A 27,186-nucleotide genomic window follows, 5' to 3' on the forward strand; every position below is an offset into this window, starting at 1 on the left:
AAGGATCTGCTGTAAAACTAGTAAATGAGGCGAGTCAAAACCATTTTCTTTCTCCCCACCTGAGTCAGTCCTGTCTGGGGCTTCGGTTTTAACACCCACACCTTTGGGGCTCGACACACCTCTGATGGCAAGGTTCTGCGCCTGAAGAGACACAAGAAATGTTTCAGTGACATTAGCACTTCTGCGACACAGCCTGACAAAAACGCAACTTGAAATCATTGGCTCAGTTACTCAACAAACCTGGTCATTATCCGACTGGCCGCTGGAGGAGGAGGAGGCTGGAGTTACTTCCTGTTGCTGATGACTCTGAGACTGCTGGGCGACGGTCGCCACAGCAGCAGTTGCTGTGCTACCGGGCATGAAGATGAGCTGGGGGGACATGGGGGGTCTCAGGGAGCGGTTGACCTGCAGGACAAATGGCAAGTCATTGCTGACACTGATATGATCAGAGAATACGACTGTCTGAGGGAGACTCACCCTCAGGTACATTTGTCCCTGACCGCCTGTCGCTCCACTTAGCAGCACGGACTGACTGATGGTGGACATCGCCGAGGCACCTAAAGGACGGCTGCTGGTTGTGGAACCTGTTCCAGATGTTACACTGGCCTGAAGAGCAACAGTGTGAGACCTTAATATTTAAAACTCTTTCTTTTCCTAATGAATTTTCTTAAAGTGCATTCTCTGTTTAGAGAATGCTTGATGGCTCTGGCTAGAATCAAACAGCAACATCTTGACTGAATTAAGAACTGAAATGGATCTGGATTAGGACAGTTTATTTTAAATGTAACCCAGCTAAGGAATTAATAATCAAGGTGGGTTATTACACATATAATTTATCTGTGCTGGGGGTTTATTCATCTAACCAGAAAGTGTACTCTGGATTTTCCACTTAAACACCACTGATAGATTATGCTATTGAATCAGACTAGAAATTTAGGTTTTTAAATTATTTCACACCTTGCTTGAAATCATTTAAGAAACAAGACATAAATAAATATCAGAAATCTGGATATCTGTAAACCATTATTCCTCTCAGTTTTTGGTAGACCTCATGAATACCTGCTTTAATCTTATGGGAGCCTGTGAGAGTCATGTTGACATTCATAGGAGTTTTCTGGATTAATGTTTTTTTTATTTACCTGATTTTTTCATCCTTGCATCAATTTATTTGAATGCAGCTTTGGTTGGTTTACATCTGACTTTTTTCAACAAAGAAAAAAGTGGAGACATTTTTAATCAAGCTTGCGTCCAGTTATACCCGCTTTGACAACGGATGACCGGAAGTGTTTCCCATCATCTACTCATAACCTACTGTGAGGTTTTTATGTTTTTCCATGAAATAGTTTCATCAAATAAGTTCACAGCTCTTTTTGAACAGAAAATTCTAACCTAGTACAGTTTTCAGGGAAATATCAAAGACTTTTACAAACAAAAAAAGACTTTGAATCGGCCCAAAAAAGCTGAGATCAGTATATCTTTAGCTAATTAATGTCCATAAAAATGAAGTTTTGTCATTAAAAGGTTTTTTAATATTATTCCTTTTTTTGCTTTAAGCCAGCAACAAAAAACAAAGCGTACTACTGTAGTGCTGGTGGTCTGAGAAGAGCTGCTGGACGGACTTGACTGACGACTGGCAGCCAGAGTTGCCTGTAAGAGACCAGACAAAGAGAAGAAAAACAGAAGAAGAGGAAATGTTTGAGGCTTCACTTGAATCCAAACAAACGTGGTTACAGAGGCTGTCGTGTGGTTGACGGTGGACGTGGCTCAGTGTTTCTGGTCCTATGTCTGCCAATATAACACAACAGCTGTCCAGGACACTGCCTGCATTGTAAACTTCTGTCACTAGATTTTATTACTGCACCCTGGCTTATTTTGCAATCCATTCTTTAGACATGCATTATTTGATCAATTTAAAACAAATCTTTGCAATAAACAGAGTGGATTTTGTAACGAGCTTCATCATATTTACCTTGACTTGTTGCACAGCAGCCAGATTCTGCAACTGGGCACTGTTGATTTGTTGCTGCAGCATCAATTGCTGAAAGTACTGAGCTGCATTAGGCTGTCTCTGCAATGCCTGCAGGGCCTAGAGGTAATGACAAAAATATTAAAATTGAGAATTATGACAAGCAGTTTCAGGGAGAGAACTGGGAGCAGCAAATATAACGGAGAAAAGACAAGAAGTAACTGTAGTGATTTAGGTGGAGGTCTGTTAAAAGGAAACTAATCTAAAACGAGGGTATACAAGAAAAGGAAGAAAGAGGTTAGATGAGAGAAGAAAACTAAAAGTGAGATAAACAAGAACAGGAGGGAGAGATGCTGCTGCAGCTTCCTGCCAGCTGCCTGATGTATGAGCTGAGCCTCATACAGTAATAAGTTGAGAGGATGAATGCGAGCGCGGTGGCTTGGATTAGTATGTGCAGGGTGACAAAGACAGATGGTGGTGGAGGGTGACAAAGGCCTGAGAAAATAACACCCAGCCTCCACCAAGTCTCACTCTCTTTCCTTACCTACCCGATTCTCTCACTAATTATCAGTGTAAGACATAAATTAGAAAGATTACCACCCAAAGACACAATTTGGGAAAACAAATGCATACAATTACCTTTTTTCTTTTTCAAAGAACATTCATGGTCCTCCTTTTATAGTTAAATAACCAGAGTTCCTCGACAGTTTCAATTTCACATTTCATACTTTTCCAGACTCACTTTTCTGTAAGATTATGGCTAATTTCATAAGCATAAATATAAAAGTTCTATAAATGGCTTTTAAATACAGGCAGCAAAAACACATAATGAAATCCGGTCAGAAAGGAAGAAAAGAAAGAAGGGAGGAAGTAACAGGAAAGTAAGACAAGAAATATGTCAGGAAGAACAGAAAGGAGAAAGAAAAAAGATGTAAAGAAGAAAGGAAGAAATGGCAAAAAACAGAAAAAAGCAAGAATGGGAAATTTTTAAAGAAATAAAAATGGTAGAAAATAAGCAAGACAATAAAAAATTACCAAAAACAGGATAAAGTCTGGAAATACAGACTTTATCCTTTATAAAGACTTTATACATAAAACATTCATACTTGTCTTTCTTTTTCCCCGTACGTATGTGGATTTGGAAAAACCCCACGAAATCTGATTCTGTACTTATTTAATCTGCATATTTACAGTGAATAAAAAGTATTTTTTGCCACCAAAAAAAACAACAAAAAGCCAGTTACTTTAAGTTATTTTAGGTTTACCACATATTATATCTAACAGATTTCTAGAGTCAAGATAATGTAATTTAAAATTTGTAATCCTCAGGGATGCAGAGTTGTTTTTGTCCAACATGAGCCTGACCATCCTACCTGGGTCACTTAGGTGAAACTTTACAAGCATAAAAAACGTGGGACATGAAACACTCCAAGAGAGGAAAAATTTCTGCTCTTTTCCATGGCAACAGCAGTGATTGTAACCTGCCTTTTTAAAACGGATCCAACTGCTTCACTCACAATTCTGACAATGACAAGGCAAAAATCTTTCACCATTAAATATAAAACCTAAAGCCATAATACAGGAAGGTGATAAACTCTATAAACAGACAGAACCTTTAGAACAGTCAGGATTTGAATTCAGTTCTTTAGTTTGGCTTCTTGACTAAACTTGGGCTTGGCACGTCAGATTATTTCTAAATGTTTGTGGCGACATTACCTCTTTGAAGTCGACTTTGTGGCCTTAAATTACTACAACAAAAACAGCTATTGAGGTAAGCTGACGGCGTATTACTCACACAAACTGAGACCTACCTGAACCGCCTGCCTTTCATACGCAGACATGGAATTCATTGGTGAGGGGCGGGAGCTTGCCCCAGATGCTGCACTCCCATTGGTCGAGGCCCCCTGCTGGTTCTGCTCTCCATCAGCCTCCATGGCTGCAGATGAGCACAGGAGACTATTGAGACAACCTTAAGTAAAATACAGAAGAAAAACAAAACAAAACTGAATTTCCTTACTATAAGACTAAGCCAAAAAGAAAAACCCTGCCTCACCTCAGGACAAATATCACCCCTGTGTGTTGTCACACTGTTGGCTATTAAATGTTACTGAATGTGCTCTGTCAACAAAAACATATCATTTTGGTTTTGCAGAAATAACTGATGGATAAGACTTTTAATATGCTATTAATTTTTAGGGGATATTAGAAATCAAACAATGGCAAAAATAATATAAGATACTGCAATGATGTTGTCAGTTGTGATTGGTTAATATTTTCCTCACTGGTTTTCTGTTCATTTGTCATCATGATGCTTCAACTCTCTCAGTGACCTTTAACCTCTGGGTACTATCATCTGTGGCCGGTGGGGGCAACTGCTGCGATGAGATTCCATCCAGCAGATTAAACATATTATTTAAATGCAAAACAGGAATTTCTGACAGGAAACACGTATCTTATTTCAAATTGTCCTTTATGACATTGCAAGGATGATTTTTATAGGTCCAATTTCTGAGAAATCCACTAATCAGTTATCAAAATCAGCCAATCTTTCATTGATCAGCTCTTATCAGTGACCAAAGGGTCAAATTCTGAAAATCTGTTTTTTTCTTCTGCACATTAAATGCATCAAAGCTGTAAACTAACACAACTCGCTGATTTATTATACAAAAACAAACCAAATGTAATGAGTCTTGTAATCTCTTAATTTTTTGTTGGATTACCTCCTCAAGGAGTCTTCACTGCAGTTTTTTTTTTGCTATGGTCAATGTTTAACAACATTTAAATGGTAAGGAATACAAAGTTTACACTAATGAGTTTGTATGTACTGTAGTTCTTGGGAAGAAAAGCTGAATCTTAAAAAACTGGGAGTTCAGACCTTATAAATGAACAGATACTATCAGTCGGTGAAAATCTGTTGGGTGCATCTCTGATTTATTCTCAGCATCTCAGTAGCAGATGTAACAAATGATACCAACTTACAGTTGCAATGCTGTTGCTGTGTTGAAATTTTGCAGTTTCAAAACATAAACTGCTACTCTGATGTACTGACCTACAAACACAAAGCTTTCAAATTTTGACTAAACCTGATTTTAAAAAAATGCATTTTATCTTTTTTTTTTTTTTAACTATGTATCACCTTGCAGGTGAGCTGGATGTTCTGTAGGACCCATTTAAATCAGGTGTCCCCAATCCATTTTCTTATTGCATGATTGCAAACACTCTTCCACATCCTGTAAATATTCCTCCCGCACACCATTCAGTCCCAGCAGCCAGCTCAGTCTGCAGCCTCCACAACCCCATAAAGCCTCCTTTAGCTGCAGCAATCAGCTGGGAAGCAAACGCAGAGCTAACGCTTGCTAACTGCCCTCCATGCTTCAGACCAGTTGATACCAGATCCGCTGGAGGCTACTCCTGCTAGTAGCCCGCTAGCCGCCGCCGCTGCTGTCTGGCTCGTTAACGGGGCAGCTCGGTCCGTCCTTACCGTCACCGCTCCGGGTTCCTCGCTCCTGCTCCGGCTCCCCGCAGCGAACTCAGCGGCCTCCCGGGCGGTTGGTATGCGCGGTGCCCGGTGGTGCTGCCTCTTTTTCCCCCTTGCTCTTCTTTTGCAGGACAACAGCAGTAGCAGCAGCACAGATTTCACTGCTCTGCATAAATTTGCAGCTGATTGTGCAGTGTTGTTTAGATGGAAACGCCTCCTTTTTTCCCGATGCTCTGCCTTTTCCGGCGCGACAGGATGACGGAGATTAACGAGGGAACACCTTAGACACAGGTCGGCTTTGATCTTTTTAATAATTGTATGCAAATAAATAAATGAGGAAAAAAACAATCGGAAATTTTCATTGTATTACTTACTATAACATTTGCTTGTTACTTAGGGTAAAAACAACAAACATAAATTAAAGTGCAAGTTAGAAATTTTGGTTTGGTGTGCAGATATGCAAAATTGGGTATTTTCCAACGTCATTATTGCAATATTTTTTTCCTGTATTTCTTAACAGCATAGGTTAAGTTAATGGTTGTCACAATTTGTATTATTTTATTTTGTATATAGAGAGAAACTGAAGAAGAATGTATAACTTTTTGTAAAAACAAATTACACAACTGCCCTTTTTACTTTTACTTTAGTAATATAATTAAATATTACTACTCTTCTTACTTGAGTAAAATTTCTGAACACTCTACCAACTGTGAGTAAGTGCACTGGATGCAGAACAAGCTTTACCAAAGACTGTATGAGACACAGATACACACAAACACACACAATGTTAAATGTGTGACTGCTGACTGTGAAACTCTGTGATTTCACATTTTTTGCAAAGAGGGCTGAATGGTTAATAAAACTGAAAATATGAAAATGTTCAAAAGGAGTCCAGCTGTTTATATATTTTTCCACATATGCTAACAAATTAACCCCAAAGTCATATGAATCAAAAATATAAATAATTTCACAATATTCCTCAATACAAGATGGCAACTTTATTTAACAACAATATGTGTGGTAAGCACAGGGCAAATGAAACAGTCAAGAGTGCATCACTGCTGCTGCACACAGAAAAGAGAGAAAGCTACACACCATGTAATCATCCAGTAGCCACTAAAACACAAAAGTAACACACATAGGACTGTTCCACATCAAATATTTCTCCAATCACAGCACTAAAGCCCAAAATGAATGTAGTTTGCTGTTCTGTATGTGGGGACAAAAATTCTGCATCATCAAGAATGAAAGAGTGATTCAAAACATAAGCAAATGTGAGTTTTCTCAGAAAAACACAATGAAAAGCAATTTAAACAAAGGTTAGGTAAGAAATCACAAAATGTAGACAAAAAAAACTCAATCACTTACAGCGCAACATCACAGTGAAGAACAAACACATAAATAATACGCAGCAGCCACAGTTTATTGTTGAGTTAATGTGTTTGTCACTTTGCTGCTCTTTTTGCCAACATGTTAAAGAGTCGTGGTGCAAACACATAGCAGCCCAAACTAAGAATGTAATCTGATGAGGCATGGCTGCAACCAAGTGATGAAACAAACACAAGATGAAAATAAGATGATAACCAGCAGCAGTCGTCAATCAGACCTTTAAAAATAGACTTTTAAATCTGCACATAGATTAACCAAAGTGAAGAGCAGTGTATGAAATCTAGACAATGTGCACTCTAAAACAAAATAAAACAATGCAACAGATGCATCAATGTTCTTTAAAATATACAGATTTACAAAATAATGAAAGCTTATATTTTTCTCTGTACAGTGTGAAAGGGTTTGAGTTTGTACATCCAGTTGCTTGCTATAATTATCAGCAGTCTGCACTTTGGTCCTTTCTTTTAAACCCGTTCAAATACTTTATTGCAACACCGCAGTCACATACCATGGCAGTGGTTTGCAAATTTCATTAGCAGTAGCATATCTTCACCATAAATTATACACAAGATAAAGACAATAGTGAGTAATGGATAAAAGAGATAAAACTTTAAAACAACTGTCCCAGTCTACAGAGAACATACAGGAACTATAGTCATGCTAAGTTGTTTTCTTATCTCTGTATTTTTCATGTAATCCTTAAATTCATGAATTTGCACAATAAAATTGGATTGTTGGCAACAATATATATGTATTTTTTATCAGTTTCTATTACAGATTGTTTTACAAACTTTATTAAATGGTTGTGAATAATTTTTAATAAATGTAATACCTTAAAAAAATCGTGATTATAAGTGCAACTGTACCAAACAATATGGCTTAGTATTGGACTATGATGAATCTTTCAAAATGAGAAGCTGGGTTGGGATTGATTAACCAAACTAAACAATTTCCCCCACTTTTTTTCTTTACTTGAAAGTCTGATGCTTCAATTTCAACCTTAACACACGAGAAGCACCAATCTGAGAGGCACAAGTGGGAAAACAGAGGCTGCTGGTTCCACAGGTACCATTGTAGTGACTAAATAAAACAGCAGCTTCACTGAATAATAGGCGAAGGTAGTAGAAAAGCAAGAGCAGTCATTGCTTAAAAAGTTATGAGTTTAATGTGAGTAGTTTGGTGTGTTGTCTGTAGGCAGATAAAACTTGTAGTTATTGTATTAGTAGCCAATTCATTATTGCCAATTCAATCAATAGCCACCGTAATAAAAACGACTCCATCCATGAGTCGTATGCTGCCAAGTTTGAAACACTAACACAACACAACTTTGCTTTTGAAAAATTGGTAAAAAAACAAAAAAATAATATAAATGAAATATTTTAATAACATGTCCATATTCCCTTATTATAAACATATTCTTCCATTTGCCTGCTTAGAATTTTCTGAGTTTGTGACATCGCAAAAGGCAACAGCAACATGTGGAACAACAAGCATTTTGAATTTAGAAGTGAAATCCTTGTTAGTGTTAAAAAAGGAGCAGTGTGCAAATATCTAAAGACAGAAGCAGCACCTCAACAGGAAACACTGAATATAACATTAATCTCGACTAGACACGAGTGCACAACAATTCTCCCTCAGTGCAAACACAATATCACCATCCACAATTACAGGAAAATACACCAATATCACAGACTTATATTCTCCATTTCCAGTGAAAAAAATAATCCACTTAACAAGCCTTCTGACATCCATTCAAAATTAAATATCAGCAAAGTTACAAAGTTATGTCCTAAAATTATACATGTGGCTTCAATCTTAAATCCCTCTATAGATACTTTATCTCTTTATAAATACTTTATCAAGGTACACCTCTTTAAGTGTAAATTCTATTGTAAATATACAGACATAAATAAATAAATAAATAAATGGTCTGCAAGGGTGAGAATAGAGTTCAAGTAGCAACAGCAATCCACACAGTAACAGAGTAAAGAAAATATACTTTGTGTTACTCACATACACACGTCACATATACGCTATTAGATATACATTTCATAAATCTGTTGAGACTAAACAATGCAGACAAAGTGTCACAGCGCAGACAGGATCAGGACCCCACACACAAAGCTTAAAATACATTTTGACTTACAATAAATAATTCTACTCTTCATAGTAATTTAAATATATTTGAAATATAATGGTCTCTGAAAGCTGCTGTTAATTTCTTAACGGAGATTTGGATTTCATTGGTGAGCAGCAGCTGGTCCAAGATAATGACTTAAGTATTTCCTGGCTATCCAGAAACTTTGTAACACATGTTTGAAACTGTGTTAAGTGCATTTGTACTGTAAAAAATTAAACTAACGGATACAGATGTAATTAGGCCAAAGTTTAAGATTACTATACGTTGTTTTTTTTTGTGTTGAGATATAAAGTCTCGTTTTTTGGTTGTATTAGCAGGGTATTTTTTTGTTGTTACTACATTTAGATTAATGTTTACTTGATAAAAAGTTAGATTAGATTAGGTTTCATACAACAGTGCAGATTTTTTTGGTAGAGATAATTAAATTGTGTGAAACGTATAACAAACAAGCATTGTTTGCCTGAAATATGCAGGTTATGATGAGTAGACATTAGCTAAAATTCTTGTGAAATAATAAAATTATTACTGATCTGAGAAAAAATGATTTCAGAGCCTTACATTCTCAGCTTGTAGACTTTTGAAGATGATCTTTTTTTGGATCCTATTAGTAGGTCATGTTAGAAATCTGATATATTTTTGAAATATGGAGTTTAGAAACATAAAATTGCTAAAAATAATTCCTACAACCGACCAAACAACCTTTGGACTGTAATAGACAACAGTCTGCCAACACCTACTTTGCTTTTCAAAGAAATATAAACTAATTGCTTGAAAACTCTCCCATTAGGCCTTTCCTGATTGTTATACTCAAATTTATATCATCTAATTAAAACTCCACCTTTAAAAAATATATATACTATTTTAATAATAAAAAGTGCTCTAGTGATTAAAAATGCAGTATGTATAATTTTATATTGACATTCTTTTATTTTGGTTATACACAAAATAATCCTGACAGATCTGTTTTCTTTGATTTTAAGCATTAGTCTCTTGCTTTGCAGAACAATAAGGTAATATCAGACATAATTATCTATTAAACCACTAATGTTAGTTGCATATTTCACTGAAAGCTATAATGTCAGGATTAATAGAGTATTAGCACTTCCCCATTAGTTGCCTCTATCTGCTACAAGTTATTTTCAATAGTGATTGCACACTTCATACAGTCTTTATCTGTTCTACTGACAGCTTGCTTAGATATATGGTTATTATTATTATTATTAATGTAAATGCAGATCATTAGCACTGTGTTAGTCTGATGGAAAGAATGGCGGTGCTCATTACTTCTACTGCTTATAGTATGAATAGTGACTCTAAAGCTTGCCTGACTACACCTTAAAAAACTCTCTAATTTACAGTAAAATACAGGCAGAATTGTAACGTAGAAATACGGACTCTACCATATTTATACGGTAAAATTCTGGTTACCACAGCTGAAGATATTTTACCATAAATTAGAGACCTTTTTATTTTACAGTGTACTAAAGTGTACAGACACTGATCTAAAATTTCCCCTCAAGTAATTCAATTACTCCTCAACTGAAACCAAAGTTCAAGACTCGCTTTTCATCTCTTGAAGCCAGAAAATCACTTACATTTCTTTATATAATCTAAAATAATTAATAAAAAAAATAGATCTTACACAGTCATATAAATAATCTTTCTTTCAGCAAATAAATATATTTTGTCTGTTACCCTATTGTTACATTACAAGTATTTGTCACAAAATAACTAAATCAGACTGTCTAGGAACTTTTAATGACTAATTTATATAATCTAAATTAAAGCAAATGTGTGTTGATCGACATGAGTGCCCATAACTGTGAAGGGTGTTGTATATATTTATTTTTCTAGGCTACGTATATGAATCTTAATGAAGTTGTATTTGTTTGTACACATGTATATGACTATGTGAAAGTTCTTTGAGGAAACTGTTATGTATATTTTCTCAATTTCTTGGCTATGGTTACATTTTGGCTGCATTCAGTACTTAAATAGGCTGACAACATGTCAACACACAATCAGGTGAGTCAGTAATTAAACCCCTACTAAATGATGAATGATTGTAGATGTTAAAATTTGAACAACAATGATGCATTTTAGTACCTTTAGCTGCTGCAGACTACATTATGAGGTGAGATGTGTTCATCAGGTGGTTATTCACTTTGGTAATGCAAACAATCCCAGTGAAAGGTAAAGCACACAATTTAGATCTATTAGACCTGCAGTCTAAGGGGGGAACAAGTAGCTGGCCAAAGAACCTACTGTAAGGAGAAAATACACATCAAGTCATCTGACACAAAAAATACACAAATAATTTTGTTTAAATGTGGATCTTTGTTTATCATGTCACCTAATTCATATGACATGGAACCGACCTCTGTGTTTTATGTTTAAATCTGCTCAACTCACCTTAAGTCACCCTGCTTATAAACTGCATTATTGAACAAATTAGCTGCACATTTTTGACCCATGTTTTAGTTTCAAGTAACCAGATCTGAGTGTCATCGTGACTTCAGACACACTGACCTTGACTCACCCTTTGAATGGATGCAGCTGATTTCAGGAATGTACCATAAAGTTGGAGAGAAATATTGAAACTGATTCCTCTGTTTCAGCATGTTTGTATTCTGTGATTCTTCCGTTACTTGTAATTTCTCTCACCAATCTAAAGCCTGTCTACACCTGCTCCCCTTGTGCGCCGGATTTATCTTTAAGGGGTGTGGTTTCAGTTGCCGGAGTGGGGGCTGCAGGAGCGGCTGCAGGAGCGGCTGCAGGAGTGGCTGCAGCCGCTGCTGCCGGCGCCTCCACCAGCGGGACCTTCTCTTTCTCAGGAGAAGAGGCTTGAAGAGTTATGGCCGTGCTGGAAGTGGCACCAGGATCCTCAGCGGAAGAGGTGGCAGGAGGCAGAGCGCCGCCAAATTCACGGGCAATCTCATCAAATGTCTTTCCCTTCGTTTCTGGGACTTTGATAAATGTGAAGATGAAAAAGATGATGAGGAAGGCAGTGAAGATGAGGAACACCCATGGTCCACACCACTCCTGTGGAGAAACAGGAGGGAAATCAGAATAACTGCACTGCAAAATCTTACCATTTAATTTTCACTAGCTTCTAGTGCAAATGTCTTTGTACACATGAAATTAGGCAAAACTAACTTACAAGTAACTTTTCAGCAAGATATGGTAGCTTGTTTTCAGTAAATAATTCCTAAATATGGATAAAAGTGATACTTCCACTGGGAAAATGTCTTGTTATACGTGAAAAAAATCTGCTTTTTTAAATCAATATTAAGGAATTATTTACTGCAGTGCAAACAAGCTCCTGTATCAAACATCCAACCTAACTTGTAAGTTAGTCTTAAATTCAAGTGAACTAAGAAATTTGCATTAGAAACTAGACAAAAAAATACAAAGATTTTGTGGTTTTGCATTTTAATTATCCCTCCACCCCCCAGAGTAAATAAAACAAAACAAAACTCATATAATCTTGCATGAAATAAAGATTTTAGTGTTCAAAATCAAGTCTGAAACAGAAAAATGGAAACTCTAGAAGTGTAAACTAAATGTAACCAATCAGGGCAGCCTTGTCTTTTCTTACCACTAGTTTCGGAAAGCTCATTCCAACAAGGAAATTGGCTGTCCAGTTGCAGCATCCTGCTACAGCCATGGCCGCAGGACGGGGCCCCTGGGAGAAAAGCTCAGCCACAATGAACCATGGAATGGGACCAGGGCCCAGCTCAAACATAGCCACAAAAAGCATGACAGCCAGGATTGCCACGTAGCTCATAGCTGTAATGTGCGTCTGCTCAGAAAGTGGGAAGAAAGAGGAAATGATCAGACAAAAACACACATGAGCAATTCACTGGCAGAAAAGTTGATTAGAAGCTAATGATAATGAGGGCATCTGCTGCAGAATACACAACTCTAATTGTCTCTCATGACTCTTTGTAACTGTGTTATTTCTCATTGCAGGAACCATCTTTAGTGTTCTGTCAATCTAAACCAAACATTATGACAAAAAGACATTAAACTATGGCAGAAGTTCATTATTTTATGAGCTGAAACTGCAACTAAATTATGTGAAAACAAAACAAAAAATAAAGCCCATTCAAACTATCTACACTTTTAAGTCACTAATTCTTGAATATCAATAAAGAGCATTAGTTCCACTGGCATATTATTTCACATATAAGGTGGAAAAATGTCTTGTTATAAGTAAAATAATATGCCAGTGGAACTAGTGCTTTTTTATCAACAGTAAGGAAATAATTACTTAAACCAAGCTTTAATATCTTGGTGAAGTTATGTCTAAGTTTTGTCTTATTTCGAGTGAACTAAGATACTTACACTGTAAACTATACCAAAATACTTGGTAAAATTTTGTATTTTTACTGTCTGTCTGTCTGTCTGTCTGTCTGTCTATGTATATAAATATTTGATGATATCTGTGCATCCACCCACCAACAGGAGGGAGACTGTCATGACCAGGGCACTGACGGCCATTCCTCCCAATCCCAGGAGATGTAAAGTCCTTCGTCCAGCCTTTTCCACCAGAAAGAGCTGAAGGACAGAGAAGGAGACTGTGATCCTCTGTAGAATGGATCTAAATGCAGGCAGGAAATAAAGCATTTGCTGAGTCACTTACAGAAACAACGGTGAAGATAGTATTGACAATTCCGGCTCCTATTGTGGCGTAGATGGGTTGCTTCACTCCAGCTGAGCTAAAGATCCCTGTGGAGTAGTAAAACACCTGAGAGATACATACAGGAAAGAAAAAAGAAAAGAAAATTGTGGTTAAAATGCAACTTATAAATTTTAGAAACAGGCTTTTAATGTTGTTTTTTATTCATAAACCGTAATCCCTGGCAGAAAACAAAAATAAAAATAATAAATATAAATAATACAATAAAAAATAATCTTCATAAAAACGTTGAACTCACGTTATGGGAAATTTTTCAGATATTCCTATGTTTTCTTATTCTGATTTATTCTTGATTTTCTCATGTTGTCCTATGATGTAATGTCACGTCTGTACTTCTTGCATTTATGGTTAAATAAACGGCAACTGTAATATTTTTTGGTTATGTCAATAGTTGAATATCAAGTACAATAGAGCAGAGCTGTACAAAGTGTGATTATGTGAGAATGTTTCTCCGCACTCACAGCATTGATTCCTGATAGCTGCTGGGAGAGCTGCAGCATGACGGCGATGAGGAGGGGCTGCCTGTAGGCCGCTGAGCGAAACAGCTCAGCGATGGTCACCATCTTCTCCATCGCCATCTTGGCGCTCTCCTCCTTCATCTCCTGGATGTCTTTGTTCACGTCCTCCGTGCCACGTAGACGAACCAGAGCTGTCAACAGAATTATATAGCAAGATGAGCCACTTCTGATGGTGATGGACTGATTTTGAAAGAGAGAGTTATATAAAATAAGTTTTGACAGAAATAGAAGGAGAAGTGAACTTCTGAGTAGCAAAGTGTGTTTTAAAATGATGGGGGAAAAAACAGCTTCCTGACTTGTCTAACCTCCTGTGTTTCTAGCCGCATTTGCTAAGTCTCCTTCCAACCTCTGATTGTTTTATTTTGAACAGATTCACAAAGCTCAACTACTTACTCCATTTATTGCTCACTTTTTGTATGCTATTCATTTCAATTCTGCTCCAGATTCTTTAAATAGGTTGCTCCAAATATAAGTAGACATAAACATCAAGTCCAGCTTGTGCAAGCAATCTGCAATAGTAGTGAGAGATCCAGCTTTTTTCTAAGATTTACTACTTTTGGCTTAGTTCCCTCAGCAGAGCTCTCACAGCTCTCAAATGACTCTTCATTCATCAGGTCCCAGTTATTCTCTCTTCAGCCACAAGCACACCAGTGGCAGAAAATCATTGCATCTGAATCTGAAGCTGTGGTTAAACCTTCATTCAGCAGCTGTATTTAAAGAAAAAAAGGCAATTTCATGATCCACAGTTCTTACTTCAAACAGTAGATGGCACTGCAGATAAAATCTACCTGTATTTAACAACTGGTTGCAGAAAAACTGTAAATGTGAACAGTGGATCTCCAACAATGCAAAGTGATGCTATTTAGTTAAATACACAATTGTAGAAGATTTTCCATTATTTGCAGATTTAGAGTAAAATGAAATTGCAATTTCAGATCTGCATGCAAACATTTGTGAGAGGCAAACTTACAGCTTTGTGAGTTTGCCCCTCTGCCTTTCTTAATGACTCTCCTCTTGTTTAATAATGACCCGTCCTCCATTAATACTGCATGTAGAAGCAGTAAAAGCAGTAATCTATTACCATCTACCTTTGCGTGCTTGTTCCTCCTGCTTAAGGTTGATCAGAAGGAAGCGGGGACTCTCAGGACAGAAGGGCAGCAAGATGCACTGCAGCACAGCAGGGGCCACGGTGAGGGCCAGCAGCAGGGGCCACAGCTTGTCAGAACCCAACAGAACCTCCAGACCAAAGATCTAAAAGGAAAAGACACACCAGCAGAACTAATTTGATTCTATGCGGTTAAGCTGAATGCAACCCAATTCACATGATTCATTGATGTGTATTTTCTTGAAAGATTATTTATTTATGTCACTAAATTGTTAAATTACCTACCAAAAGTCATTACTGATCTGTTTTTTAAGTAAATTTAAAATACATTTGATTTTGCATCTGCTCTGGTTCATTTCATTATTGTTGCTGCCTTGTTTAATTGTGTCTATATGGTATTTATATATGGGCTCTAATCTAATTATTTTAAAAATAAGTAGAGGAAAGTCATTAATTATAAGAACCTGAGTATTTGGAAGTGAGTAAAGTTTCGAACCTGAGCAATCAGGATGCCCACTACCACTCCGAGCTGATGCAGAGTACCAAATGCTCCACGAAGAGGTGTGGGGGACACCTCCCCCACGTACATGGGAGTCAGCCCGGTGAAGAGACCGCAGAACAGGCCAATGACCAGACGACCCGCAATCACCATCTCATAGGAGGAGCAGATGGTGGAGAACCCCATGAGGAGGCCTCCGATCACAGCCAGGATGTTCACCAGGAACATGGAGCGCCGTCTGAGGAGAGGAAGAGTAAAGAAACATTAAATGGACAAAAACATGAACTAGTGTTACGAAAAATAATTTCTCAAATCTTTAAATGCTAACATGAAATTTCATCCCCTACCTGCCAAATCTATTGGCCATGATGCCCACACTGAAGGAGCCCACCATGCCGCCCACACTAAAGATGGCTACAGCAACGCTCCAGACGATGGTACAAACCCCTGAACTGATGGGCTCGTTGTAACGCTGCAACCAGGTTTGGTTGAAGAACGACCGCAGTTTCTAAATAAAAAGTTTATGGTTTATGGTTAAGATGAGTATTTCTCTCTCTCTTTTTCTCGATTTAGTGGTTTCACAACCGAAACTAATTGGTTTTGAACATATCAGTTTCAATTAAACATAAAAAAAAACATATTTTAAATTTTTTTCTTAAAAAGAACTAGTTATTGGCTAATTTAAGTTTAATAGTACTGTTAAAATGTGATTATGTTTGGGCTAATTATAAAAGAGAAAAACTCTTTAGATGTGTTTACAGCATGAATATTTCAAAATTACAAAATTTTCAGCTGGACGTTTTAAGAGAGAAACTTTAGGACTTAAATATATAAACTTTACTGAATCTATTTTGTCTTACACGTCATATAAATAGAATTTGTAATGACTAAGCCATAAAGTGTGATCTCTGTGATAGGATAACAGGAAACAAGAAAAAACCTGCCACAATAATGAAAACTCTTAGGGTAAAAGTTCAAAGGATAAAACTCCCAGTTGAAATGAACTTCATACTGATTTATCGCCTGCAAAATAAAAGCACAAGACCTGAGAATTATGACTCTTGTTCTATTCTGACTTTCTCCATCTATTACAAGGACTATTAATGATTGGTGTTTGCTTCCTCTACAAAAACACAGACTAGATCAGTCAGTTAATACGTTTTGACAAACAGCCTTCATGTTGTGACCCTTTCTTGTTTTATGTTGTGGTAAATGTGACCTCAGCATGAGACGTACATACTTACGTCTTTTATTACTGCAGAGCAGAACAGGCAGTAGCTACACTGTTAGTTAGCATGTAACTGGCCTGAAGATTTAAATGTTTAGATCCATGAGGTGGGTGACCACCTTTTGTTTATAGCATTTGTGAAGCAGTAGAAAGATAATTACAGTAAATTCAAGGGCACAGTGTACCTATCTTTCTAAAAAGATTTTAAAAATAATCATTAAACTGACAATATTTACATAATAGTATTTTTTTTCTTTTGGCAATGAGAAAATGAATTGCCTGATTTGCTTTCTTTTTCATCTGAATATGCAAAACAGCAAGATTTCTGTTAGTATTTTGGTAGTAAACTTGACCAACCTCTTCCGGAGCATTGATGACTCCTGTGTTGTAACCAAACTGCAGAGAGCCGATGACAGCCGTGCCCAGCGAGAACAAGAGATAACCCGTTACTTGCTTTCCCTGAGGGGCAGAGTGGTGGAAAGAACGGGAACAAGAAGGATAATTGAGGTTGATGGGGTTGATGCAAAATAAATAAATAAATATGAAATCTGAGATCTTAATGGCATTGAAAATACAGAGGTAATTTAGATGCACTAAACTGGAATGCTGGCAGCAAACAAGTCAGTGATTCAGCAGTATAGCATTGAACTCACACTCTACTGCTTGGCATCCCCACATCTACTTGCTAATACATACAAGATCTTTCACAAAATACAAGTAATATGCAAAATAAGTCAAATTGCAAAAACAAATGTTTAATTTTTCTTCTACAGCCTTGCAAAAAAAGATGGAAGATGTTCAAGCTAATTCAGTGTCTATGTGATCCACAGCATTCATGACTCAGTTTGTCTTTTTCCTGAACATAATTGGATAAATTCAGATGAAATTTGTTTCCATGGCCATTTGCCTGCAATTGTGTCGCAATCAAATATTATTGATTTATCTGCATAATTAAAGAAAACCACATCAACCTTCATGACAACAAGATGTTTGAATGCTTACTGGGCTTTGGCAGAGTTCTAAAGAATTTATTCCATTCTATTTTGCTTCTTTTTTTAAATTTGTACCTGTTGGGAACCGGCGTTTGGTTCCTATTTGTGTTCTGTTGTTGGTGGTTCCCCATTTCATCCACCAGAGGGCGCTTGAGGCTGCACTGAGGGATGGGTGTGCCCGTGGTTCAGCACACCTGTTGTTCATCTTCTAATCATCCTGAAGCTCAAGAGGAGCGGACTGCCTGCACTTCAGCGCCTGAGTGTTTGCCAGTGATGGTACCTCAAGCCTCACTACGTTGACTCTCTGTGATTTTGTTCTCTGAGAGATACCTAGAGTAATTTCTCCTTGTCCTTTACTCTCTCAGGTGTTTTCCTCGTGACACTGAGCCTTCTCTTTGTGAAGACCTAGCTCTGGCCTTTTGGATTTCCATTCCTCGTGACGCCGTGTAATTTACTCACTGGTTGCCCGAGCCCAACAGTCAGCTCCTCAACCAGGTCACAAGCAGTTAGCGGAGTTTTTCTCCAGCTGGCAGTCAGGTCGCTCCTCTTTCTTCCTCCACGCTCAAAACTTACCTGTCCGCCCTCCAACGCAGCCTCCGCTACCCTGCCCAGGAATCACCCAACTGGATGAAACCTGGACCGCCTCACAGCCGCAACCAAGGTGGACCAAGACCCGAACCGGCAGCTACCCTCTCCCAGACTGAATCTACCATCTCACGAAGTAAGACCAGTCTAACTCTGTCCACCACTCACTTTTCCCATTACCACAAACTCATCATCTCCCTCTGTTAGTGAGCAGACGACCCCGTGAGCCCGTTTCTGGATTCATTCTCTCTCAAATCATTTTGTGCAAATAAAATCTCATTTAGCTGATCACTATTCTCCTGTGCTTGTTCTGCATGTGGGCTAAGAACTTAAAACCCATTATGATATTACCTCTGCATGTTATAACATTTAATATATGAAGAAAATACAATACTACATTAACACAAATAATACTTCCATATCAATAAATAGAAAAAAAGCAAGGTCAAAAACAAGTAATTAAAAGATGGAATGCATTCCAGTGCAACTGAGGTTTTATTAAGTTATAAAATTTTTTAGTTAAAACTGAAAAGCTTGTAAGTTTTGTAACATTTAGGATGTAGCTAATCTTACAGGTAATTTATTCCCCACAACATAATAGAAAATGTATTACTTCCACATCTATAATTTTGAACAATTCATGATTAGACCTCAATAAACAATGCAAAATAAAACGATGAAAAAAAATAAAAATAAATTTTCAGTTAAATCCACGGGGATCCATGAAAGTCCATGAAGAAGTCCATGGATAAACAGCCTTCTTGGGGTCAAGTACACATTTCTGAGAAAAGCAAAAGCCATTCTGTTATCCAGCCCATGAAAGGTTTATTAAATGACTCTTAACACATAGCATTAATAAGTAATGCACCTCATGTGATTTAGTGGCAGGGCCAGACTGAACGACGTTTCAGCAAAAAGTCTGTAGCTGAGACACAGAGAAGCTGACAGGGCAGAATTGGCTGCTGCAATATGAAACGACAGAGATGTGGGTCGACCTCAGGTGATTATCTGCCTCTGCTTTAGCAATATCAGAATAAGGTCAAACAATATTAGCAGAGTGAATACGTTGCAGTTGTTTTAGGTAAAGAAGTATTGGCCAAACTGAATCAGTTTGGGGAGGAAAGAACAGAGGCGTTGACGAAAACCTCAATATATAATCAGTCAGGTTGGATTTTTTTAGGTCCGATCTAAACTAATCAAGTAACAGCTAAACAAAAAGCACTAGTAGATTGGTTGGACGTTGGATTTGATGATTTGGTGCTAGCTAGTAGAATCGTTAACAATTTCATAATTTGAAGCAACAAATGTGTGACAGCCATGTGAGATATTGAACTTGGGGCTACTTGGAGTTCCCCTGAATTTTCATAACTTCAGGGGGGTGTTTTTGTAAAGTTCAATTGGAACACAAAAGCTCTCTTCCCCCTTTGAGGTTGCTTGAAGGCAGAAATGACAATAAATTTCAGACAGAAGCTGCAGCAGAAGAAAAGGACTGCTGAAGACACGGAAGATTGTCTGGCTGAGAGCTGTGAACCTCAGGCTTGAAGGCATGTGGATATTAAAAATGCACTTTGCATCTTTAATATCAGACTCTCTTAAGATCAGAGAGTCTGACCTCTGACCTTAATAGTGAGGCTGAGATTGCAGTTTGATGTGAGTGAACAATACCCTGAGATGAAAGTATAATATTCAATACTTCTATAAAACATATGCAGTGGAAATTCAGTGTGAATTTATAGTCTGAAAGAATTCCTTTATTTAATTTAGACTGAAAAACAAAATTGGTTTCCCTAAATCACTTTTATTGATGGGTGAAGCTTTTATTTATTGATATAGGTTTAAATAAATTTTTGTTTTACTGTATTTTATTTCCCTTTTGCTGAAAACATTGCCTTCATTTTCATATTTACCATACACATCACAATATCTACAATAATTTTAAAACAACCTGCTGACTTGATATTCAATAGTAGTTGTTCAAAACTTAAAAAAAAGACAATTCATTTAAATTACTAACATAAAATGTAAGACCATCATTATTGGTCATTTAGATAATTTTTTCCTCCAAAAACATTTGAACAGTCTGCTACAGAAGGAAGCAGATTTCTCAATATTGTGTGTCTAATTTTTTAGAAAAGACATTAATTGACTTTATGAGCAGTAAAATGTCATTTTATTTATTCATACAGTTGCAATAAGCCATTGATTATTATTTAAAGTGATTGAATGTTTCCGTGAATATATATGGATGTTTAGTGGGAGACTTCCATACAGTAATTATACATGCATAATGCTGTACCCCTGTAGCAGGGGTCTTTATCACCCCCAAGATACTTCTGGAACATTGGGAAATAGAAGAAAAAAAACACTAAGCAATGAAAAAATGCAGTAATTAAAAACGTTTAGTAGGTTTAACTGCTTTATTAATAGTTATCTGACAAGAACAAATCTCAACTATCCAACTTTATAAAAGCCAGTGGCTTAGCATGGCTCTGAAGAGGTTGTCTGGCAGTCAAAGTTGTGAGCTATGCAGCAGAATTTTTTGTTTCAATACACTCCAGTTTGCTCAGGTATAATCACATATCCATGAATTCAAAAGAATAGTGTATGCAATTTACTGTCTTTGTTGGTTTGTCTGCATTAAAAGTGAGGTACAAACTTTTGGCCAATAAGAGCGATTTCTTCATTTTTTATGTTAATGGGTTTTTTTGTTAAATTTGTTCTGTTGACAAATCGATTTTTCTTACTTAGCATGTTTATTTAACATGATTGAAACAACTAGAATTTGTTACCTGGAATAAGCCCATAACACTAGAGTTTTGGGTCTTGGGTAATAGAAATCCTACTGCAAGAAAATCTAAAAATTGAGATTGAATTTTTCTCCTTTGTAGAAAAAAAGATCGATGGTATTTTGATTACAGTCCCTCAACATAGATTGCTCCAAGGCACAACGGTCATGTGATAAAGGGGCCAGACTCCAGCTTTCATGTTAGGTAAGGATCATTAATAAATCTGCTATCCTCATAAATATCTTTTATGTTTTCTCCTGGAAATCAAGTTTCCCAGCATTTGTACTTTGCAGGAAAAATATTTTCCAGATTCTTTTTTGATCCTAAGTTAAATAAAATATTTTTTTTGTCTGTGTTTTTACTTTTAACATTATTCAACTCTTTCCTCTTCTTGTTTGTTTATTTGTTTGCTAGAAAGTTCCCTGGGGAATTAGAAGACATTTGAAAGTGATCAATACTCCTGTCCTCAAGCTTTGGGTGTGTCCACTGCAGATAGATGGTTCTGCAGATAGATGGCTCATTGCCATCTATCTGCAGAGTCTAAATAAGAAGACTTTTTTTCGGTTATTCTCTTGTTTGATTGAATTATATATTTAAATCAGTAAGAATTTGCAAATTCAATTAATTTGACCTTAAAGGTCACTTTAACCATTTTTCACTAAAAATAAATAAGCCTAATATGACAAATACATCCTATGCAACTCATGCTTGTGTGTTGTGGAAAGTTGACCATATCATAAAAATGACACATTTGTTGTTTCTAATTGTTTCTAATAAGTGGCATCTAAAACACAAAGTGCATATGCAGAGTTATCTAAATATATACAGTTAGCCACAATTCTGAAAATAATTACTTTTTTGGTATCAAAACCACCATTAGTGGTAAGTTAGCAGCTGTTTGAAAGAGTTTGCAAAACTTCTATTTTTGTTGAAAATAATTATTTTCTACCAGGGGAGATTTTAACTCACTCAATAAACACATAATTGAAAGACTGAATAAAAAATAAATAAGTTCTGCACCATAAATAAAAACAGTCTAATATTTGTTGCTGCATATCTTTATATAAGCTGTCAATAAATACAACTGCATGGACTTTGTTTTGGCCATAAATGAATTTTCCACATTATTATTAAGCCACCCTTTGGCAAAGGAACCAATCATTCATCATCTGTCTGAAGCCCTCAACATCTCTGTATATTTAATGAACAGATGCATGAGGAGACAGCCGCCAGCACAGTAGGAAACGCATAAAACTTAATCCAGTGAAAACTCAACCCACTCAGAATGAGGGAGATCTTGGCCTTTATTCTCTCTATTTCTTCTTGATTGACTGCGTTTATCTCAGTTTTTTTTTGTTGTGTAACAGTGACTCAGTAAGATTTACAAGTCACATGACTATACTCAAATATCACTACCAAAAATTAATAGGAAGTCTGTAGGTCAAATGTCCAAATTACTGCTCCTTTGCTAATCTTAATCTAAAATGTTTCACACAAAATTCAGGGTTTGAATAGTTTCTTTTCTATCTGTAAAACTCAGTTGAAATTCAACCATTTCGTACTCACTGGAAATAAGAATATATTCCCACTACGTTCAAATTGCCAACAGGAAAAAGAAATAAAAATTTTAGAATCTGTAATGCTTCTTTTATATTCAGTAACTTTCAGCAGCAGCACCCTGTTGCAGCAGGGAGATTAGCTGAACAGACATTGCATTACTAAAGAAACCATGTTATTCCACATCTTGTCTTGCAGTCCTAACATACAGATCAATGAGTCATCTAAATTTATTCAGATTTAACTACAACAGATTAAAATGACACCAGTTGCCCTGAAACACATACATTAAAAACTATTTAAACCAGGTAACTGCCCTTTAATAAATTAAATCTGTTTGTTTGTCATTAGTTTCCCAACCTTCCCCCCAACACATTCTTGCCCAAAGCTGGAAACTGCCGCTTTATTGACGCAGGATAATTGACGGCTAGCTGCAACTGGGCAATATGCACACAGGTCTCATAAAATAAAACCATGTAAGACTCCTGAAACGACAGAGCAGCTTTATGTGACGGCTTTGGTGCGAGGACACGTACACACACAAAATTAATAAGGTGAGACGCATTAAATCCAGAAATCAGAGACCTTACTCACATTAAGGAAATCAAAAAGAAGTACAAAAAGAAGGCTGATGCTGATGATCTTACTGCCACACCAATAAAACATAAGTACATCTAAAAATTTACAGCTGTTTGTTTTACTTAATGAAAGTGCTGCAGGTGGCGCCTCCCTTTAAATCTTGTTTAGCCAAGAAAGAAAAAAGGCACAAAACTACAAAATGTGTTCTAAATAAGAACACACAGTTAATCAGCCAGATAACCATTTACGTCAATAATATTTTCTTTGTTACTTTTGGTAATAAAACAGTGATTTCCCATATTCAGTTTCTAAAGTTTTGATAATCTGTGTGTGCCTTAAACATTAACAAGCTTAAATGTTTGCTCCAGCTTATTTACATTGTCCATTAGTCATCTGTCCCCGAAGGCAGCCCCATGCCCCTCCCAACGCTATTCTCTGACACACACCTTCTGGTAACATTTGGTTTGTAATGCCAGATATTGACCAGCATGTCAATGCATTGACACATTTTCTCAAGGACAGGCAAGCTGCATGTAATACTGTTAAAATCACAAAAGCAAGCCGCTTTACATGAGATAATGCATCAACAAGAAATCACCAATTGAACCACAATGCTAGTGTATATGAGGGTTATGTTTTCTGTGGTTAGAAATAATGGAACTAGCATCAGACAAGTAAATACATAGGACATGGAATATATAATTTTATAATCAGAAGCAGATCAAGGACAGCATGGATGCTGCAAACATGCAAGATGAAAAAATAATGCTACTATTTCAACTCCTAATAAATCAATTTTATTTAGATGTAGATGATTGTGATTTAGAAGTATTGTTCCTTTCTGTATCAAAATAAATGTTTTCAATGCAAAGTGCAAGTTTTTGTTTTATAGAAAACCCTACAGAAAATCTTTTTAGCAGTAAAACAGTATGAATAAAACCTTTTTTTAAAGCAGCAAAATATACTCAGCTTCTTCATCTTTTCTAACGTTACAATTAGTTGATCAAAAACAGTGCAAAACAGTAAAGCAAAAAAAAAAACATTTTTTGCAAAACTAATTTCCAAAAAATGTTTTTGATACCCCTAAAATAAAATTCAATGCAACTATATGGTGGCATGCTGGCGAAAACATGTGGAACATTGAGATGTCAGATGAATCCAAAGCTGAACATTTTGACCTACATGTAAAACTGCACATAATCTGGAACACACCCTTCCCCTCAGTGAAACATGGCTGCATCATGCTGTGGGCCTCAGCAGGGCCAAGGAAGCTCATAAGAGTTATAGAGAAGATGGATGGATTGAAATACAGAAACGTATTGCAGTCCTGGAAGACAACCTGCTAGAGGTCGGATTCCATGTCTGAGGAACGGTCAAGTCAAAGTCCAGACCTATATCAAACTGATACTGTGAATTGATCTGCTGCAAAATTTGCAAAATTGTGTTTGGGCATAGACAAAATCCTTTGTGATTTAGATAGTAAAGAAGAATGGCGCAGAATGGACATACAGCTGTAAAGTAGCAAAAAGGTACTTAAACAAAATATTCCTTGAGGGTCACTGCACTTTTATTATGTATGCGTCACAGTATAGTATTTATATCAGCCACAGTTTGCATGTAGTTTGTTTCTGTGATTTATTTCAAATAATTTTGGACCCTTATTCACAGAGAATACTGTAATCTATGTATTGCATATTTAAACTACTGAATCCGGCTTTCTCTATTTCCCATGTGTCATTTCCATAAATCCCAAAGGATAGATCTGATTAAGTCATGCTGATGCTGAATTCACATGTGCATGCAGAAACACAAGCACAAAGTTAATAGTGAGGGGAAAAAAGATCCTGTAGTTATGTGATTAAAGAAGAAGTTAAATATTTCAAAGATAAAGTGGATGTGTCCACTGCTAATTCACTGGTAGCAGTGAATTATATCTCAAAACTCTCCCTGTTTTATTCATTGTAAGGCAACTTATAGAATCAAGAATATTTCACAAATATCATCACTAAATTCATCAGCAAAATCAGACTTTCGCATTATTGGATATCCACTCATAAACTCTTATTTCATGGAAACATACCTGATATTCCACTCACAACATCCACAGCATGTGCAGTAATGAGTGACTCATGGAAGCATTATGGCACACATTACCACCCACACAAATCTGCTTAGAGACTGAACTTGTTTAGAAAGACACGTATTACTAAGATATGACATCAACGAGCTCCTTGAGTTTAACTCAGTTTTATTTTACATTATACTAATCAAAGGCCTGAAATCCTTCATTTAAATAAGGATCACAAAATAAGTTAAAAAAAATCACTTGCCTGGCCTTCCATCTTCCCAAAGATGTTATAGATGTTCTCACGGTTGTCAAGGGTGATTTCTAAGATTTGGAATCTGCAGGATGCAGAGAGGAGGAGGAGGAACGGAGGGAGGAAGAGTCAGGTGGTGCTTCTGCCTTACCGCCAGCTGCAAAACATGAAAAAAACCTCGTTAGTCGCTGTCCGTGGTACCAAAAACATCTCCGCCTTCTTCTCCCTTAAAAGAAACCGTAATAAATCCTGGTAAAGTCTTCTAGGAAAGGTAGGTTTTAGCTAAAGAAACATATGGTTGATGTTAACGCCTACTTCTGCAGTCAAATAGAGGCAAAGCAACAGAGTTTTCCCCAGCTGAGGCTTTCCAAGATCCCAAATATTATCCTCGATATTATCCTAGACTGCTCAGTCAGAGGAGACTCACCTGTCGTGACTGCTGGAAACCCTCTCCGGGCTGCAGCAGGTCTCTTTTTGGTAGCACTGCCTCACACAATTCTTCCCTTGCAGGGGGCTGCGAGGAACAAGGCACGTAACCACACGCTATGATTTCTCCCGTTTCGGCTCGGCCTATGAGAGCCGACAACGCCAGCGTGTCGTGATGTAGTCCCGCCCCTCTTTTTTGCGAGAAAAAAATCATGACTCCAGCGCAGCATCGCCGTATCCTGTGAGACCTCAGCGTCCAATCATGGCTGAAGGCCTTACTCGGTTAGTTGGTCACAGCAGGCGCTAGCGCATCCCGTGGGGGGATGGGGTGTGTCACAGTGGGTCGTGAGGATGTATTTGTATACCCTCTCTCTCTGCGTTTCTGTCTCTCTCTCTCACACTCTCTCTTTCCGGTGTCCTCCATGATGCTTCCAGAAGTTGACCTTGGCGCTGCTGCTGATGCAACTCGCCCCTTTATGGGACATCTTGTCATGTGATGCAGCTCAGAGGATGCTTCAGCTATAAAATGATTCATTAAAGCATTTTTGGTTTATAGCTATGATTATTTTTTTTTAAATTGATATAGAAATTTAGGTACTAAAGTCAAGCCAAGTTAGGCTTGTAAAACATATTCTGACACATTGATTACACATTTTTAGTCAGTATTTAAAAACATTTGTCCCTTTAGAAAGAGTAAGTCATCATCTTAGCATTTCTAACAAAATATGCTATAATCAGTTGAAAACCCTTCTAGAACTACTAATTTCTTGTCTCATATTTTTATTTTTCTACTGCTTGTTTCAAAGGAAAATTAAACCAAAAAAATGTTTATTAATTAAAGTAAACAAAAGAAAACATTTGCATTCAGACCCCCTAAATTAATATATTGCACAAAATAGCTTCCAGTATTTTGGAATA

The 27,186-nt window shown here is 36.9% G+C and overlaps 2 protein-coding genes across 4 annotated transcripts in view; both read right to left on the reverse strand.

Annotated features, from left to right (window-relative positions):
• Positions 1 to 5,998, reverse strand: part of LOC102227439 (polyhomeotic-like protein 1) — a 17,292-nt gene extending 11,294 nt beyond the window's left edge. For 2 of the 3 annotated variants that reach the window (XM_023344567.1, XM_023344566.1), the window contains exons 1-7: positions 5,448 to 5,998; positions 3,778 to 3,935; positions 1,970 to 2,086; positions 1,579 to 1,647; positions 478 to 606; positions 241 to 405; positions 60 to 141 (exon numbers count right to left, since the gene is read on the reverse strand). In XM_023344567.1, the coding sequence (XP_023200335.1) occupies positions 60 to 141; positions 241 to 405; positions 478 to 606; positions 1,579 to 1,647; positions 1,970 to 2,086; positions 3,778 to 3,900 (685 nt within the window). In that variant the 5' untranslated portion in view covers positions 3,901 to 3,935; positions 5,448 to 5,998. The remainder of the gene's footprint in view (positions 1 to 59; positions 142 to 240; positions 406 to 477; positions 607 to 1,578; positions 1,648 to 1,969; positions 2,087 to 3,777; positions 3,936 to 5,447) is intronic. The other variant, XM_014470880.2, reaches the window with a different exon arrangement.
• A 429-nt stretch (positions 5,999 to 6,427) lies between these two features.
• On the reverse strand, positions 6,428 to 26,450 carry LOC102221922 (solute carrier family 2, facilitated glucose transporter member 1-like). Its single transcript, XM_005804708.2, has 11 exons — positions 26,270 to 26,450; positions 25,855 to 25,999; positions 17,383 to 17,484; positions 16,145 to 16,305; positions 15,795 to 16,035; positions 15,282 to 15,444; positions 14,137 to 14,324; positions 13,619 to 13,723; positions 13,435 to 13,533; positions 12,572 to 12,775; positions 6,428 to 12,015 (listed from the first exon to the last, which is right to left on the reverse strand). Exons 2-11 carry the CDS (start codon positions 25,864 to 25,866, stop codon positions 11,653 to 11,655), a joined length of 1,638 nt encoding a protein of 545 aa, XP_005804765.1. The 5' UTR covers positions 25,867 to 25,999; positions 26,270 to 26,450; the 3' UTR covers positions 6,428 to 11,652.
• Positions 26,451 to 27,186: the final 736 nt, after the last annotated feature.

The sequence above is a fragment of the Xiphophorus maculatus genome, chromosome 13, assembly GCF_002775205.1.
Source record: "Xiphophorus maculatus strain JP 163 A chromosome 13, X_maculatus-5.0-male, whole genome shotgun sequence".
Taxonomy (NCBI): domain Eukaryota; kingdom Metazoa; phylum Chordata; class Actinopteri; order Cyprinodontiformes; family Poeciliidae; genus Xiphophorus; species Xiphophorus maculatus.